We start from the raw sequence: 19,244 nt of genomic DNA, 5'->3' as shown, positions 1-19,244 counted from the left end.
GAGAAGCACTCTGCTTTTAATCAACAGGTTGGTGGTTCAAACCCATAAATCCATAAAGATTATAGCTGTGGAAACTTTATAGAACAGTTTTAGTCTGTCTTATAGGGTCACTGAGTTGAAATTGACTCTATGGCAACAGGGTTTTTGTTATTCCAGAAGGGATGGCTAAAAGAGCCTCTGTTTGAGCTTGTCTGTGAGAGGCCATGAACTTGTGACTGCTGTCTATTCCAAGTATCTTGTGGAGAAAGTATTGAGAACCACTACTTTGGAGAAGACTTGCAAGAGGTCTTATAATATTGTTAATCTTGAATTCCCAAATTAGATATTACCAATAGAAAACTAGTAATTCACCAAATGTGACTAATCAAACTGTTGTTGTTATGTGCCATTATATTACCAATAAAAAACTAGTAATTCACCAAATGTGACTAATCAAACTGTTGTTGTTATGTGCCATTATATTACCAATAAAAAACTAGTAATTCACCAAATGTGACTACTCAGGCTGTTGTTGTTGTGTGCCATTGAGTTGGACCCAACTGATAACGACCCCTCCTTGGGTTTCCAAGCCTAGGGAGATATACATTCTTTTAGATTGTGATGTGCTTTGAGGGTACAATGGTTGAGCACTGGGCTGCTAACCCCAAGGCTGGTCACTGGAACTCATCAGTGGATCTACAGGACAAATGACCTGGTGATCTGTTCCCATAAAAATTTCAGCGGAGGAAACCCTGTGGGAGCAGTTCTACTGGGTCATTACGAGTTGATGGCACAAAACAACAACGATGGAGAATTATTTCAACGTAGAAACTTCACTTCCGTAACAAAAGTAATTGACAACATAATAACATGATAAATAATTATTTGCTCCAGTCAGTTACATCTGTGCACACTGAGGGAACTGGAGAGTTGACAAAATCCTTCAGATACTGTAGGAGAAGAACACCAGAGTGTTCTGTCTAGTGTCTGAGCATTTCAGGAAAATGTTTGTTTTTTAACCTGTTTTGTCTGAACTGTATATATATATATATATATATATAGGAGTAGACCTCATGTAAATTTCATCACCTCTTTTCCCACTTAAAGTGGGATTTTAAAAGAGATTTTATTGGACAGAAATATGTATAAACATTAAGCAAACCACTCAAACAAAAGTTGATGTAAAGAAGGGAATGGGAGAAAATTGCTCTGGCCATGCCTCTCAGGAATCTGAGGAATTTGTGATTTAAAATATAGGTATATTTTCTAAGAAAATATTTCTATGAAAATGATTACTATATGCCTTGAAAGCTAACTTCTTTGTCTACTGGTTTACTATTACCATGCCAACCCCCCGCCCCAGCAGCTTGACCTCTGTTAACTCAACTTCTGTTGAAACAATATTTGAATGACATCATACCTTTGGGAGAGTCATACCCATTTCATGCAGAATCAGCTAGAATAACATAAGTCAGTCAACAAAGACTTCTTGTGACTCATTCTCCTGTGGGTAGGAAAGAGGAAGAAAGCATATCATTGTATGTCTTTCTTAACTTTAGGATTAGGTCATTCATCTGAAGTAATCAGTAAATTTGATGACAAGTCCTCAAATTAAGCAGAGCAGTAATACAGGGAAGACTTAGAGTTGAACAAAATACAATCCATGTGAAGCTCATATTGTTCTTTAAAGCAGTTCTTTAAAGTGGCATGGTGAGTTTTCAGGAACTCTGGTGGCATAGTGCCTAAGGCATTTGACTGCTAATCAGAGAGCTGGCTGTTCAAACCCACCAGCCACTCCTCAGAAGGAAGATCGGGCAATCTACTTCCATAGTGATACTGCCTCAGAAACCCAAGGACGGGTCACTGTGAGTGGTGGTGAGTTTGTTTGTTTTGGGTGAGTTTTCATTTGGCACTGCAGGATAATCCATCTGTACCTTGGAATTCTCAATGATTGGAATCTTAAATCCAGAGATTATGGTTCATTGTTCTCCATATATTAGATTTTCCCTTTAGAAGTATGAATAAGCAATCTCCAAACAAAAACAATTCAGAGGAAGATTTGGGCTTCTAAACGTTCAGGAATAACAAGATGATGACTTCTGTGAAACATTTAATTTATGTTTATTTCCTGGAGACCAGATGCATTAGGTCAATAGTTCAGAATGAGAGACCTACCTGAGTCACAGGACATGTTCACATATCCAGGAGTGATTCTACAAGGACAGGTGACAAATGTGTGATTTGAGGGGCACTGGAAAGTGTTTGTCCTCAAAATATTCTCTCTCCAGATTTATTGCCAAATGAGAAGTGAAATTTCACTTTGGTCACTGAATCAACAGAGATTCTAAGCAGTAAAGGCACAGAGTCTAGGAGGAGTCACAAAGTGCTGTCTGTCATTTTTACCTTTCTGTGAATTAATTTGCTGAACAATTAAAAATCTTATCAGCTAGTTATGGTTCAGATTTTTAGAGGCAGGAGCTGTGAATATGAAAACATTGGGCATATCACATGCTAGAAACAAAGAAAAACATGGAAAGATAAAGACAAATTTTATTTCCTTTCATTTTATGTCAGGTAACCTTTTTCAAATAACATTATTTCTCACTTGATGAACTTGACACCATAAATCATATAGGAACTTTGTATAAAAGTATGGTCAGTTTCCATTCACTGAATCATTATTCTACCAATATTTCATTATATTAATGTATGGTGGTTGGTTGATAAGCAGCCCTGGTGGCACAGTGGTTAAAGCTTTTGGCTGCAAACCACAAGGTTGGTGGTTTGGATCCACCAACTGCTCTGCAGGAGAAGGATGTGGCAGTCTGTGTCTGTAATGATTTACAACCTTGAAAACCCAATGGGGCTCTTCTACTCTGTCCTATATGGTCTCTAAGAATTGGAATCAACTTGATAGCAATAGCTTTGGCTTGGGGATTAGTTGGTTGATAGCATCACACTTTTCATGCTGATTTTTAAATAACCCCCCCCCCCCCCCCCAAAAAAAAAAAAAAAAAAAATCCGAGCTGACTGCCCTGATCTACTTGGTGGAAATAGCATAATAAGAATTCGTGGGGAACAGAGCCTCCCATCCTGACCAGATGCATCTTACAATCTCTTGGCACACTTAAATGATGGGCAGCTGGGCAAAGTCATCCAAGTCTTCCATTCTGAAGCCTAAATTACTTTTCCAAGGAATAGCAACTGAAAAATTGCAATCTGGTGATTTTGATCAGTGAGGTTTTACAAAATACAATTGGACATGAATTAATTTATGTTTCTGTCTATATTCACAGGAATTTCCATGTATAGTAGACATGACATGACAAGCCTTATGGCTAAGGCAAAAGCTTAGTGAAAAGAAGTATTATTGCAGCAGTCTGGAGTAGCAGAAAGATGGTTAGCCTGGTGAATTCTTAACTCTGGCATTGATCTACATGTTACTTCTCAGCATTAGTTTGACTATGCGTGAAAAGAAGGCTTTCGATCAGATATTACTTACTTTTTGAGATTCCATGGTTTCATTAGTCTGTATGTTAGCACTGAACTTTGAGTTGAGTCCATTTTGAAGACTAAAAATATAATAATAAAAACAGCAAATATTTATGAACATTTATTATGTCCCAAATGCACTCTTGTAACATCTTTACCAAAACCACAGGAGGTATGGATTATTATTACCTCAGTCACAGTCCAGAGAGGTACAGAGAGGTTAAGTAAATTGCCCGAAGACAGATAAAGCAGTGAAGCTGGCATTTGAACTCATTTAGTTTGTCTTCAAAGCCTGAGCTCTTAACAGTTAACTTAAATTACTCAATTAAAAAACTAAACTAAACAAAAACTTTTCAAGCTTAGTTTTGTTCATTGTTAAAGTACAGTGTACTATTTTTTTTTTAAACATTGATTAATAGATGGAATAAGCTTTTAAATTTTTCCGTTAGGTCCTCAAGTAATAGTTTTGGTTTTCTACTACTTTAGCAGGCTTTCTTTGCCCAACAGCTGATCTTCTATCATAATAGTCAAGAACGTCTCTTGACTTGTTTTCAGTGGGAGACATCTTTCTCGAGCCAGAGTTGGCAAAGCTAGCAGCAGCATGCGCTGGCTTGTCTACAGGCCCTGGGAGAGCCTTCGTTGCAGGCAGTAGGAGGTCTTCTATCATCTTGGTAACGTGTGCCTTGTTGTTGGATTGCTTTTTTTTTGAAAGAATATTTGAAGACCTGCATGAATGAGGACAGTACCAGAGTCTGAGAAAGTATATATAGAAAGAGTGGGAATTGAGAAAATCGTCGTAGAAATCAGACTCTTAGCAGCCATCAAATATCATCTGAGGAAAAATCCAGAGCAATTTATAACAGCTGAGATAAATAAGGATGATTCAGAAAACTAAATATTGTCATAACTTAGTAGATTCAGTATTTTATACATATATTTTTACTTGTCAAACATTGTGGATGTCAAAGGTGAAAACAACCCAAGTGTCCATCAACAAATGAATGTATAAATATAATGTGGTATATATGCACACATGGGATATTTTTCAGCTGTAAAGACAAATGGAGTTCTGACATGTTCTATGATATGGATGAATCTTGAAAACAGTTATGGTAATTGAAGTGAGTCAGACAAAAAAAAGGACAAATATTGTATGATCCTACTCATATGAATATCTGGAATAGGCGAATGCATAGAGAGCTGTTTATTAGTGGTTACCAGAGACTGAGGGGAGGCGGAGATGGGAAGAAACTGCCTAATGGGTGAGCAGTTTTACTTCGGAGTGACGGAAATGTTTTGGAGTTAGTGTGGTGATGGTTGTCCACCATATTGAATATATGTGATGTCACTGAATTGTATATTTAAAAAAGGTTAAAATGGCAAAACAAAACAAAAAAAGAGGTGTGATGTGAGCTCTGGTTGAAGATAAGTAAAAGACTACTCTCAAGCAAAGTCTCTTCGTTGTACCTTTTAAAAAGATTAAACCAGAGAGCAGACTCTCTGAGTCTGCATTAGACTAAGCATTAGTGTCTCGTCCGTAGGTTTGATCATAGAAAAATTCTGCTTCAGCAATGCCAAACTGTGTTGTTACTTGAGGAAGTGTGTGTGCGTGTATGTATATGTATGTATGTGTGTGTGAGAGAGAAAGAGTGTGTGTGTGTTTTCCACAGACTTCAATGACAACAAAGAAACCTAACCCAAACCCATTGCTGTTGAGTCAATTCTGTCTCACAGCACCCTATAGGACAGAGTAGAACTGTCACATAGAGTTTCAAGGCTATAATCTTTACTGAAGCAAACTGCCACATCTTTCTCCTGTGGAGCTACTGGTGGGTTCGAGCTGCCAACCATTTGTTTAGCAGCTGAGTGCTTTAACTGCCATGCCATTAGAGCTTCCATTCCACTTGTGTAGAGCCATATAAATCTTCCTGTTCATTCTAGTCAATTGGACATGGGAAAAACAAAACAAAAGAAAACAACAATTGAAGTTAATCTCACATATTGTGTTTAAATACTCATTTTTGTATTAGTAACAATACCTGTCTGCAAGAGGGAAACCATATCATTATGTCATTTAACTACAAGAGTACCTGACTCTTTACTGCTCTATAATTAAGAAAGTTCTTTATAATACTCATCTTATTATGAAAGAATGTAAATACTTCCTCTGCCTTCTGAGGAAGTGAGGATGTACATATTCTTTCCATAGCAATGTTTTGCTTATATTATCATTATTTGATGCTCTGTATTCTCACATAAAATTTCCTTAAAGTTAATAACAATGATGAAATAAGCACCCAGAAAACCTCAGAGATGATTTGAGGCATAAACTTGAAAATACGATGGTCCCTTGTACTTCATGGGAACTCTGGTGGTGTAGTGCCTAAGACATTTGACTGCTAACCAGAAAGCTGGTGGTTCAAACCCACCAGCCACTCCTCGGAAGGCAGACTGGGCAATCTACTTCCATAGAGATACCGCTTCAGAATCCCAAGGAGGAGTTGCTATGAGTTGTAATAGACAGTGCGGTGGTTTTTTTCTTTCTTTCTTTTTTTTTGTACTTCATGGGAATAACAGAGTGACTTTAAAGAGTAAAAAATTGTTGTAGTTGTTGAAATTTTTTCCCCCCACAAATGGAAATGCAGAGCTGATAAGACTCATTTAAGATTATCATTTTAATATCAAGACAAATTTCACATAACTGCTTCTGAATAGTGTGCTATCAAAGTAATTCTTAAGGAGTTACTTTAGTTTTCAGATTACTTGTTCCACTGCTTATAACATCCTTTGGTGTAGAAATCGTAATTAAAATTCAGCTTAAATACTTAAATCATATAATCTCTGGTTCAGAATGACTTTTTGTAGACCCAGTAAAGGAATTGAGAAAATGCTAAATTGCCAAAAACAAGGAGGAAAGATTTTTCGAACTCACCCTTGGAGGCACCTTGGAAGATGGGCCTGGTGACCTGCTCTGAGAGGTCCCAGTCTTGAAAACCCTAGGGAGCAGTTCCACTCTGCAAACATGGGTCGGCATTAGTGGGAATTGACTCAGTGGCAGCTAATGTCAATTACAACAACTGCATTGAAACTAGTGAGTGGAATGTGCTCTGCAATATAAACTCTTGTCTCTTGTATTTATTAAATCTGTCTCCTGAAAAATGACCTCACACATACTTCATAAAAGCAGCATTCTCTATCTACCTATCTGAGATACCTAGGTGTGTAAGTTTCTTTCTGTGTATATGTATATGTAAATTTTGTCTACATATTACTGCTTCTTTAATTTTTAAATTATGTCTAGATTTCTAATACTCTACAATTTTCATTGTTCGCTTTCTAATCTTTTCCTGTTCTTAAATTAAGTTTTGGAGCTGAAAATGGACAGATTTTCTGAGAGAATAATAATAATGATTTCTGGATAACTGTAAATAAACTTTCACATTTGTGCCACTGCATTGTGTGAAGGTACTTTGCTTCTCTGAGTCTCAGTTTTCGTAGGATTCTAAGTAATCTGAGGATTGCTGTAAGAATTAAATTAGAATATTTAGCTAATAGCTCTCCTGGCCACTTAGGGCTCCCTGATGTCTTCTTTCTTTCTGCTCAGGCAACTGTATCCACTGGCATTTGTTATTTTAGATCATCATTCTGTTGTGTCTAAATTTTTTTTTGGTAGCTGTTTTGCATTTATGGAAAAAAAAAGTCAATCTATAAAGGAAAGAAGAAGTAAAAACACTAACCAGAGGATGGCTGCTGTCTTGACCATGCATGGACAACTCTCAGCACACTCTAGTTCAGCAAAGCAGAGGCAGTTTCAGTATTGTTCATGGAAAGCGTGTCATTTCTGGCACCTGGAATTTAAATGATTGTTTGTGCTCTTTCCTTATCAGTTATTCCCTATCCATAAAACTACAAGAGACAACAGTTGTTGAACAAGTGATAAATCATATAATCTCCATTCAGAATGACTCTTTGTAGACCCAGTAAATGTGGTCTGCTTCTGAGAGGTAGGTCTCAGGCTTGAACACCCTACAAAGCAGTTCTTCTCTGCAGACATGGGTCACCATAAGTAGGTATTGACTCAGTGGCAATCAGTTACAATTACAACTGCATTCAAGCTATCGAGTGAGATGTGTTCCTTTTACACTCTTATCTGATTTTTGAAGATCCCCAGAATTGAACAAATTGATTTTGTTGTTTTCAGCCCTTGCACTTCTGATGAACAGAAGAAGCTGGTAATAGTTTGAATTTACCTACATGACTTTCATTTTTTTCTGGAATTGATTTGGAGCATCCAAGTAAAGCCAGTCACCATTCTTCTCCATTCAACATCCACTCTAGTCCAGTTTTTTCTTCCCATGCCCTGGAGACAAGCCTCATTGTCCACCTTCAACGATGGGGAAAGTCTGCCAGAAGTGAAATCTGAAGTTCTGAACGGAGGTATTTTGTGGCATCCCTTTAAAGTGAGATATATATGCACAGACATTTACTGAGAGGCAAGCTCATGGCTGGGCTGATGGTTTTCACCAGAGTCATAGTACATTTCTTGTGTCTTGTTTGGCTGGGAAACATTAACTTCTCTTTACTGCAACTCTTCTCTTTGATTCATCTTAGAATGTCAGAACTTTTGCATGAGAAATCATCCCAAATTATCAAACAAACAATAAATGATTTAAAATGCAGGTAGTCCCTGGGGTTATGAACTTCTGACTTACGGACAACTGCTACTTGCCCTTTAACATGTTGTAAATTTGCCCTCACTTTGACAAATTGAAACAACCATTACTCACAACAAATTATTCATCACAATTACTTTCATTTACTGCATGTGCAGCTTTTAAATCTTTGAAAAGGCTTTTGAGCCTTTTCATGCACTAAAAACCAAACCCACTGCCACCAAGTTGATTCTGACTCAGCAACCCCATAGGGCAGAGTAGAACTGCATCCATAAGATTTCAGGGCTGTAAATCTTTATAGATGCAGACTGCCTCATCCTTGTCCCATGCAGCAGCTGGTGGTTTTGAATCACTGACCTTTTGGATAGCAGCTGAGTGCTTGAACCACTACACCACCAGAGCTAAAGCAAGGCTAAATAAGAACCATATGGATGTGGTTTGACTTACCTACAAATTCTTAAAGATACAATTAGGAACGGATCTTTTTCATAACCCTGGGACTACCTGTACTCAGTAGAAGTCTTCCTGCCCTGACCTTCCCCAGCACCATGACCTGGCACTGTCTCCACCTGAAGAGATTCTGAATCCCAGATACTTCCTTCCATCTGTGAGGATGCAGAAATGGCACCAGCTAGAAGAACATGTAAAATGCTGATAAAAAAATGTGTATGTCAGTCACTTTCTTATATCATATTTCTCATTAACTCTGAATTATAAAGTAGTTCATTTTACTAAATGTTAAGAAATCACTCATAGATTTGTTTCCAGACAATTTTATTATGACAATGTTATATTTAAAAAAATTTAATATATTGTTTAAAATTCATAATATGTCAAGTAAAAACTTACAATACATCAAGTAAAAAGTTTAAAAAGATTTTTCTACTTAGTACGTTTTTATTCCCATTTCATGATAAATTGGATTTTAAGATGCAAAATGAAAATGCTTTGAAGATTCTGAATAGACTTTTGAACTTTGAGTAAGGGTTGCTGTGTATAAACAGAGCCCCTGTGTATAAACAGAGGCAACAAATCAACTGTTTGTGCTCTAGATCCCAGACCGAGCTTCCACTGGGAAGCAAGAGGCACCAGTGGGTATTAGCAATGGATTTCCTCAGGGCTCAGCAGGCTCCTCCATCACATTCTAGCTCCTTTCATCTCGGGATGGGCTTTCTCCACACCACAGCCTCGTCTGTGGGGGAACAGACCGACTGCTGCTTCTCAGGCTGTCCCAGCACTTGCCTTCCTGGTAGTCATGGTGGCAGGGAGAGGGACGAATACTAGAGGTAGGGGAATCTAGGGACTCCTAGTATCCTCAGGACTGTACCTTTCTAAGTCAACCAACAAGCATTAGTGCTTTACATTTCATCTGCAAAAACAAATAGAGGTTTTGAATATGGCAAAGTATGAACAGGAAAAATTGGAACTTTGTATTTTATATTCAATTAGGGATAATGGAATTGGGCAATGACCTTGCAAAGACTAAACTAAGACAATGTTGGCAAACAGGTGAGGTAGGGTGTTCTCTATGGGCTAAAGGGTGAATATCTTGAATGACCAGAAAAAACTTGAAGAACTACATTGCCATCGTGATAGCATGCATAAAATAATATATTCCAAACCTTCACTAGTCCAACATTGTCATCCTCAAGAATTAAATTTCTACAACTGTTTACTTTAGAGGTGAGAGTTAAACAAATAGAGGTTACTGATAATTCTTTTCCATATTCATTTTTATTATTGATGAAAATTATTTTATCAAGTATTTTCTTGAGTTGCTTCTTATAATACATATTCACAAATTTTGTGTTATTCTAGTCAGAAGCCCTTTTTGCTTATGAAAAAAAAGCCATGTTTTGTATTTCCACAAAGTCTGTAGACATTGTTAACAAAAGAAACATCACTGTATGTCATATACAAGTTATATCTTCTCCCTGACATTTGAAAAAAAAAAAAAAGGAGCTATTTCAAACACTATTAACATGTGACTAATTACTAAGAAAGGTATAAAAAGGAGTTCAAAGTAAAGTATTTTCTTTGGATAGATCCATTAAAGGTGGTTTAAAAAAACCACAAAATACTGTTTACACTGTGTTAAAATTTCCTTAATGTTCTATGATATTTCTATTTTACAATTGTCTTACTGTGAGAATATGAGGAATATAGATGTAGCAAGTTTAATGCAAAACCCATAGCGGTTAGTTTGAACAAAAGATATCTTTATGGTCTCCCAGCACCAAGAAGATGGAAAAAACTCAACTGCAACTACTTCCCTTTTTCCAAGCAGCTCAAAATGCTTTAGCAATTACCTTGTGATGCTTATATCACTTTAGTGATACAAGAAAAAGTGACAGACAACAACCAGGGCTCTTGACTCTGATTACTTAACCCACTAACCCACAAAAACAGAAGTATAATAATATTTAGGAAATTTTTCCACCCAATATGATCCTAATATTTTTTGAAAAGCATGTAGATTTACTACAATTTGAGTTGTATTTGAGAATTAACAGTGACAACACATCCTGTTTTGGAGTATGAACTAGAAAATTTAAGGTATCATTATGATCAGTTTATGAAAATAGCCCATAAGTGCCAAATTATAATAACACTACAGTGAGCTTGGATATGCTACTTTGCATAATCTGATCCAAATACCCAGACTTAGCCAGCATGCTATGCCAGCTCATTCTGGGCATATCAAACGAGAACAAGGGTCTTCTGTACAGATCATTTTACAAGACCCTCGTAACTCCGTCGGACCCTGTAGATTGCTAGAAACACTAGCAACGGGACAGATTACTCTTTCTGTCACTATTACATTTTGTGTGAGAACTGGATCAAAGACTGCAGTGGAAGGTTGCACGAAGGAACCAGAAGTTGATGCTGAGTAAGTCTCGGTTACCATATAGTTACCGCGCTGCACAGGGTCAGGGATAGGAATGGCTGGTTGGAGGCCAGACCCAGAAGAAGACAAAGCAGAAACTTCTTGACTGCCTTGCAAAGTCTGGCCCCTGACACATCCTGACTGCTGGCTTTCTATGAGTTGGCCACAAGAGGCAATCTCAAAACCACTTTCTTTGGTGAGTAGCTGAGATTGTTTGGTTTCATCATCAACACCTAGGCTTATCTCTGCAAGCTTTTTAAATTTAGGGCCTAATGAGTCCAAGAAGCTGTCATCCATATCTTCGGCAATGAAACTGCAACAACCCAGGGAGCCCACAGGAGAACCTGGTTCTTCCATTCCTTCATTATCGTAGATCAACAAGCAGTCATTTCCTTCTTGGCCGTCATCCACCTCTGCACAGGCAAATGCTTTCTAAAGTTGGAGAAAACACAGAGAAAAACATTTTTAAAAAGACTCAATTGATATAATGCTGTTCATAGAACTCAACGTTTCCCCATGAATGCACAATGTAAATATCCAGAGCAGTAAAGGAATGCTCTGGATATCAGCATTCTTGTTACAAGAGCGTGGTTGACATACGGAGCCCTGGCGGCACAGTGGTTAAGTGTTTGACTGCTAATGGAAAGGTTGGCAGTTCGAACCCAACAGCTGCTCCACAGGAGAAGTATGTGTCAGTCTACTTCTGTAAAGATTACAGCCTTGGAAACCCTATTGGGCAGCAGTTCCTCTCTGTCATATAAGCTTGCTAGAAGTAAGAATCAACTCAGTGGCAAAGGGAGATACATATATGGTTGACATGCCATCCAAGTTTATCCTAGCCTAGGCTTATGTTTTAATTCTTTATTTTGAAGATATTTATCTGGATTTCGGTCTGTTGTTGTTATTTGCTGTTGAGTCAGACCTGACTCATAGCGACCCCTCCTTGGGTTTCTGAGGCGGTATCACTACGGAAGTAGATTGCCCAACCTTCCTTCTGAGGAGTGTCTGGTAGGTTTGAACTGCCAGGCTTATGGTTAGCAGTCAAGTGCCTTAGCCGCTATGCTACCAGAGCTCTCAGATTTCAGTCTACATAGAAAACAGTTTCATGCCCGGAGGTTATTCACTGGACAAAATGGCAGTGTCTCTGTATATGCCTGTGTGTGTGTAGTATCATGTTATGCATCACCAGAGATAGCTCTTACCCAGAATAGAGCCTCTCCCAGAACCACAGCACACCTTGGACTATCTTGAGTCCTCACCCCCAACAAACTCTCCCTACCAGTCTCTCCTCAAACACAGTGGCAGTTTCCATCAGCATTGACACCAGGTCAGACCCTGACACTTACAAGTTGTAATACCAAGCTATAAGTAAGAGCCATTCTAAGTGTGTCTCTCCTTCCACTAGTCTCTGGTCACCAAGCAAAAGGCAATTGACCTGCTCCCACAGTCCTCTTTTTTTTTTTTAAACTTTTTATTGTGATTTGGGTGCAGATTTTTGTGCAATTTTACAAAGCAGATTCATTTTACACTCAACAGTTCATACACATTTTGTTTTGTGACACTGATTATAATCCCCATATTATTAACAGCTGTCCTCCCACTTCCTCCCTGTGGTTAACCCTTTCCTGTGTCCTTACCTATGCATTCCTGTGAGCATAGCTTTCTCCCTGTGCAAATGCTACCTTTCTGATCTCCCATGATTGACTCTTCTAAGGAGCGTATCTCCCTGGTATAGTTGGTCAGCTCATGGCTTATCTATTTGGCTGACAGCTAACCCATGAGAGTGAGTCCAATTCCAGGCCAAGGGCCTCCAATGGTCTTTTGTCCCCTTTCTGTTTTATGCTTCCTGACATTTAATTCCTCTCATCATTGACCTTCAATTCCATCCCTTCTTCCTTCTTATTGTTTTTGGGACCTCAATTCAGTAATTCTTCAGCAATTTTAGACATGAATATCTTTGAAAATATGAAGAATGTTATTACCTGCTCTCAGAAAAATATATGTGCACATATTCTAACATTCTTTGTGGCATAGAAAATATAAACTGTGCTTTGCTTTGTATTTTTTTAAGGAGATGCTACTAATTCAAAAATGCAAAAGCCTTTTGCTCTCAGCCGTTTTTCTAGTTGGAGGAGTGAGGTGCCTCTTGCCATGTCAATCTACCCACTTGTCCTTTTGAACACTGACACAACTTTGGCAGCCACCTGAGGCTGTCTAATTATAATAACATACCAATATGTGCAACAATAATAATAATGTATACGTATTGTTTTGGCAGAAATAAAACATTTTTTTCTTACATTTTAACACACTATAAGAATGAACTGCAACACTGACATATAGTAAACAGAACAAAACAATCTCTGTGTAAACAAGAAAATGAAGTCATAAAGTTTTCCACCAGATTACCTGAGAAAAGTAGGAGTCCAAGAAATTCATGTTCACTGCTCCTTCTGCATGGTCCCTATTGGTTCCTCCTGTGGAATGCCTCGTTCTCAGTGTTCCAGAAAGTCCTGCAGAGCAGGGGCCAAGACCCGCAGCACCTCCACAGATGGTTCCTGTTGTAAAGCCCCCTGCAACTCCAGATCCCGTGGCTGCTCCAAGCTTTGTGGTCAGTTCTATTCCTGAAGCTCCTTCTCCCACTGTCCCTGCTGCATATGTGTTTGTACAAACTTCTGAAATCAGGGGAGAAGATTCTATAACCATTCATGCTGGGATTTGTTGCAGTTTTTTAAGCGGTCTTTGATACCCATGAGTAGTTGTCAAGTAAAGTAAGTGGGAGAATATACAATTATATGACTTGAGGCGATAAGGATACCCCACTCTCTGTTATGTGAGAGTAATAGGGAGGGAGTGTTGGTAGATAAGAAGGCTCAGAAGAGACATTAATTGATAAAATGTGCAAAGGAAATAGATTTTCAGTGACTACTGCCAAAAATGGAAAAGTGAAAACAGAATATTCAACAAACAACCATGGAAAGCTTATTGCCGTGATTGCTTGATTGTTTCCATGAAAAAAGAAATTGTAATTAAGCATAACAGTCATATTGGGTGAATATGGAAACCAAAGAGAAAACATACAATGTCATCATGCAAAGTAGTAGATGCTAATTTGGTGCCTAGGTGCCTAAAGAAAATATAACGAACTATGACTCTTCTTCCTGTTAGCTTTATATTATACTTTCATGGAAAGTGATATTTTCTAAAGAATTCTGAATATATTACTCGTTGTAAGTGTGTGGTTTATTATAGTGGGAGAAACAGATGAGAATTGAGGTAGCTGACAAACACAGGCTGTGCATATTTGGTGAGAATTTATGTTGATCTTGCAGTTTGGACATTAAAAATCAATCAACTGCTTAGTATAGAATTAAGTAAAATCTTAAAATTAGGCACCAATCCTTATTGTCTATCTGGCTTATACCTTAGTTGTGGCATTGTGGTTTACATGAACAAAAAAAATCCACATGGTAAAAACCAAAGAAGTAAGAAAATTTACCTATGAATGGTAAATCTCTTATGGTAACATAAGAGATCTTGCTTCATTATGGTTGAACACAAGAAATAGTAATTGAATACAAATCAGGGTACTGTTACTTTTTGGTGAGGAAGAAGGAGAACAGGATTGAGGATGTTTACATATGAGGCTTTAACTGCAAATATGACGAAAAGTTAAGAATAGACAAAGCTGGGTAGTAGGTACATAGATGTTTGTTATATTTTCCACATATGTGAACCACCACTTCTCTATATTTGTTGTGCTATGGTGACTTTCACATTATTATGATTGTGGTGGTTATGTTTGTATGTCAACTTGGCTAGGTCTGGTTGAGTGGCTGGGCAGCTGGATGTAGTATTCCCCATGATGAGACTGGTAATTCCATGGTGGAATCTACTATGGGCAGCTGAGTAGCTGCCTTCGGGTATATAAGGAGAAGCTTTGAGAATGGTCTTTAGCCTATGGCATGCTTGGACCATGCATGTAGCCATGTCGTTGCTCAGCAGCCTGCTATGCTTTGCTGACCTTGGAACTTACAATGGACTTAAGTTAATGGCCTGCCGTGTGGACTGGTAACATCCGGACTGTGCCTTTTTACTTGTCAACCTTGGGACTTCTCAGCCTCAGCAGCCAACAGCTGTCTGAGTGAAGAAATGCCTCTAGCTCCAGTGGGCCATGGTTGAGGGGCTTTCACCCAGCCCCTAGAGCCTGGAGCTTTGAACTTGGACTTAAAGCCTCCAAATTGTAAGAATAAGCTCCTGTTTGTTAGGACCATCCCATTTGTGGTGTATTTCTTGTCAGAGCAGCACTAGGGAACCAGAACAATGATGCTGGATGATACACCACCAATATTTCAAATACCAGCAGGACCACCCATGATGGACATATTTTAGTGGAATGTCCAGACTAAGACAGACTAGGAAGAAAAAACCTGGTGATCTACTTCTGAAAATTAGCCAATGAAAACCTTATGGACCACAATAGGATACTGTGTGACACAGGGCTGAAGGTGGTACAGGACTGGTAATATTCTGTTCTACAGAAGGTCACCATGAGTCACAGTCAATTCAACATGTGTGTGAAATCTTTCTCAATTAAAGTATCAGTAATTGACTCCCTGAGAGCCGTATACCAATTTATTAAAGTATGACAAATTACAATAACTGGGCAATCTACTTCCATAGAGATAGCGTCTCAGAAACCCAAGGAAGGGGCGCTATGAGTTGGATTTGACTCGATGGCAGTGAGTTTGTTTTTCTGTAGTTTCTTCAGATATTAAAAATGTGGCATCAGTGGACAAATTAATTTGTTGAAGCCAGACATATATCATGGAATTGAATGATAGGTGATTGATTATCAAACATATTTCAGTGGTAACTTTTCCTGAGCTCTGGTAGCATAGTGCCTAAAGCACTTGACTACTAACCAGTAGGCTGGAGCTTCAAACCCACCAGTCACTCTTCAGAAGGAAGGTTGGGCAATCTACTTCCATAGTGATACTGCCTCAGAAACCCAAGGAGGGGTCGTTACGAGTCAGGTCCAACTTGATGGCACATAACAACAACAACAACATGTACACATACGTGAATTATTATTATTATTATTTACATATTTCAAGCACTGGCTATTTTTGAATACTTCTTATTTAACTCATTTTTGCTTTCAAAAATAAATTTGATATTCACTTACCAGAGTTTTCCATGAATTCAGTTCCATTGGCTATTATCGGAGGCACACAAATATTTGTGATTTCCTGCAAATCATGTCCAAAAAAACAAATATATTTTAAAGTGAATCAGATCTCCTGGCAATATAGGTGAAATGTGGACCTTTGCAAATGGTGAGATTAAAAGAAGCTCAAATCCTCTAAAAGTAACAATTGCTATGCTTTGACATAAAAACTAAATGGCTAAAATTCTAAAAGGCTACATCCATTTCAGCATTGACTCTGAACGTGAACATCAAAATGTCTCTTGTTTTAATTCCCCTTTGCCCCTTTTTCCTATTGCAATATACATTTAAATATTTTCAATATGATTGAAATAAATATTTTACCAACTGGACACTCACTTTGTCTTCAGGTTGGGCTCCTTCAATTTTCCACTGATGAATAGTTCCTTCTGAACCATCAGGAACTGGGATAAATCCACCTGTCACTCCCCCTATGGGACCCATCCCACAGTCACAGGCCAGCAGCAGAAGGGGAACCACTAGTAACACAAAAAACAAACTATTAGAATTCTTAGAAACTATTCGACATGACTACTGTCAGAAACATTACAATGAAAATACCTTTTTAAACAGTTATGGGAGGTCTGATGGCATAGTACCTAAGGCATTTGACTGCTAACCAGAAGGCTGGCAGCTCAAACCCACCAACCACTCCTTGGAAGGAAGACTGGGCAATCTATTTCTGTAGAGATACACCCTCAGAAACCCAAGGAGGGGTGGTCGCAATGAGTTGGAATCAACTAGTCAGCAGTGAGTATGGAAAATTCTTACTGTAAAGCAAAATTGTTGTTGTTGTTGTTATGTGCCATCAAGTCGGACCCGACTCATAGAGACCCCTCCTTGGGTTTCCGAGGCAGTATCACTATGGAAGAAGATTGCCCCATCTTCCTTCCGAGGAGTGGCTAGTGGATTTGAACCTCCAGCCTTCTGGTTAGCAGTCAAGTGCCTTAGGCACTACGCTACCAGAGCTCCTTAGCATCTTCAAAATAAAATTTGGTTAATTAAGCACAAAATTTTTATATAATTAGGAAACTGAAGGCAACAGATCTAATCACTCTTGTTTCATGTGTATTGTCTTAAGTTATTCACTGCCATCAAGTTGATTTCGACTCATAGTGACCCCTCCTTGGGTTTCTGAGGCAGTTTCTCTACAGAAGTAGAATGCCTAGTCTTCCTTCCAAGGAGTGTGGGTTTGAACCACTAGCCTTCTGGCTAGCAGTCAAATGCCTTAAGCACTACCCCACCAGAGCTCCTTGTCTTAAGTTTGGCACTGTTTAATGAATGATAAATGTGGTTGCTTGGTTTCTCAATCTTTGTCCTTAATTGTTGTGATCTACAAAACAAATTGCATTTGTTTGTAGATGTTGAGGCTGTGTATACTGTAGCAAGTGAACCTGTACATGAGCATATCCCTGGATGGCCAAGATTTTAGGTGATGTTTCAGTTATCTGGTCTCTAAGGATCTCTTAAACCAAAAAAAAAAAAAAAAAAAAAAAAAAAAAAAAAAAAACAACCCAAGCTCACTGTCATCCAGTTGATTTTGACTCATATAGCAACCCCCATTGTGTTTCCAAGGTGGTAAATCTTTCCAAGAGCAGATTGCTCCATCTTCCTCCCATGGAGCAGCTGGTGGTTTGAACTGCCGACCTGCTGGTGTGCCTAAGGCACTAGGCCACCAGCTCTCCTTTGAGGATCCCTTAACAAAACAAACATACAAACTAACCCACTGCCATCCAGTCAATTTTGAGTCATAGCGACCCCACAGGGGTTCCAAGGCAGTAAATCTTTCTGGAAATAGATTGCCCAAACTTCCTTCTGGGGTGGTTGGTGGGTTTGAGCTGCCAACCTTCTGGTTAGCAGTCAAATGCCTTAGGCACTGTGTCATCTCTTAGCAAACAGTAATTAACCAATTTTTGTTTGGAAACTTGTTTTTAATTTTTGAAGTATTTGAAGCAGTAATACAGATCTAGATGCTTTGAGAGGTTTTAAGGAAATTCTGACTTCTGAACTGATTAGAAGACTCTCCAAAACTCTCTCAGTAACTAGAGTGAAGACATAGTAAATGCCTATCAATGCACCCTTCAATGTGATTTAAGAATCCCCAGCTTGGGGGAACTTCTTGGTTTTGTAATTGTCATGGCTTTTGTGCTTATCAGTTCCATCTTGGCAGTAAAGATTAATGTCATTTCTCATGCTAATGGACCCAGAGGGAAAGACTCTTTCTTGAAAGCAGATGTTTCCCACTCTGTTATCAGTCCTTCCCTGCCTCCCAAGGTTGGCTGCATTCTGATGTTTGAACTCTGCCTACTTGGAGGCCTCTCAGTGTGGGATTAAATGCACAGGCTCTGCAGTCAGAATTCTAGAGTTGGAATTTGGCTCTGCCAAAATGCCATTTACTAGCTACGTGGCATTGAACAGATTATATAATGTATCTTTGCCTTAGTTAATTCATAAATAATATAGGACAATAAATAGGATCATAAATAAATATAAATAATCAATAAATCAATGTACATCATAAGATGTTGTTAGGATTAAACAAGTTAAGTCAGGTAAAGAACAGTAGTGAGTACTACTAGAATTTGCTGGTGTTGTCAGAACAGGCTACTTCAGTTATACAAATCAGGACAATCTTATATACAGCATAGAGAGCTCTGGTGGCACAGTGCATAAAACAGTTGGCTGCTAACCAGAAGGTCACCAGTTTAAACCCACCAGCCACTCTGTAGGAGGAAGATGAGGCAATCTACTTCCATAAAGATTTACCACCTTGGAAACCCAGTGGGGGTCACTATGACTCAAAATCGACTGGATGACAGTGGGTTTGTTTGTTTTGTTAAGGGATACTCAAAGGAGCTCTGGTGGCCTAGTGCCTAAAGCATAGCAGAAGGTTGGCAGTTCAAACCTACCAGCTACTCCATGGAAGGAAGGTGGGGCAATCTACTCTTGTAAAGATTTACCACCTTGAAACACAATGGGGGTC

The 19,244-nt window shown here is 38.6% G+C and overlaps 1 protein-coding gene across 1 annotated transcript in view; it reads right to left on the bottom strand.

The window, feature by feature from the left end:
* Nucleotides 1-10,830: 10,830 nt before the first annotated feature.
* Nucleotides 10,831-19,244, bottom strand: part of DSG3 (desmoglein 3) — a 31,296-nt gene continuing 22,882 nt past the window's right edge. Inside the window, exons 13-16 of the mRNA XM_007953459.1 lie at nt 16,601-16,740; nt 16,220-16,283; nt 13,441-13,706; nt 10,831-11,463 (exon numbers count right to left, since the gene is read on the bottom strand). Of these exons, the coding sequence (XP_007951650.1) occupies nt 10,831-11,463; nt 13,441-13,706; nt 16,220-16,283; nt 16,601-16,740 (1,103 nt within the window). The remainder of the gene's footprint in view (nt 11,464-13,440; nt 13,707-16,219; nt 16,284-16,600; nt 16,741-19,244) is intronic.

Source organism: Orycteropus afer, unplaced genomic scaffold, assembly GCF_000298275.1.
Source record: "Orycteropus afer afer isolate SDZICR_OR568_19922 unplaced genomic scaffold, OryAfe1.0 scaffold00394, whole genome shotgun sequence".
Classification (NCBI taxonomy): domain Eukaryota; kingdom Metazoa; phylum Chordata; class Mammalia; order Tubulidentata; family Orycteropodidae; genus Orycteropus; species Orycteropus afer.
Note: the sequence above shows the minus strand (reverse complement) of the source record. Positions and strands in the feature narration are given on the sequence as shown.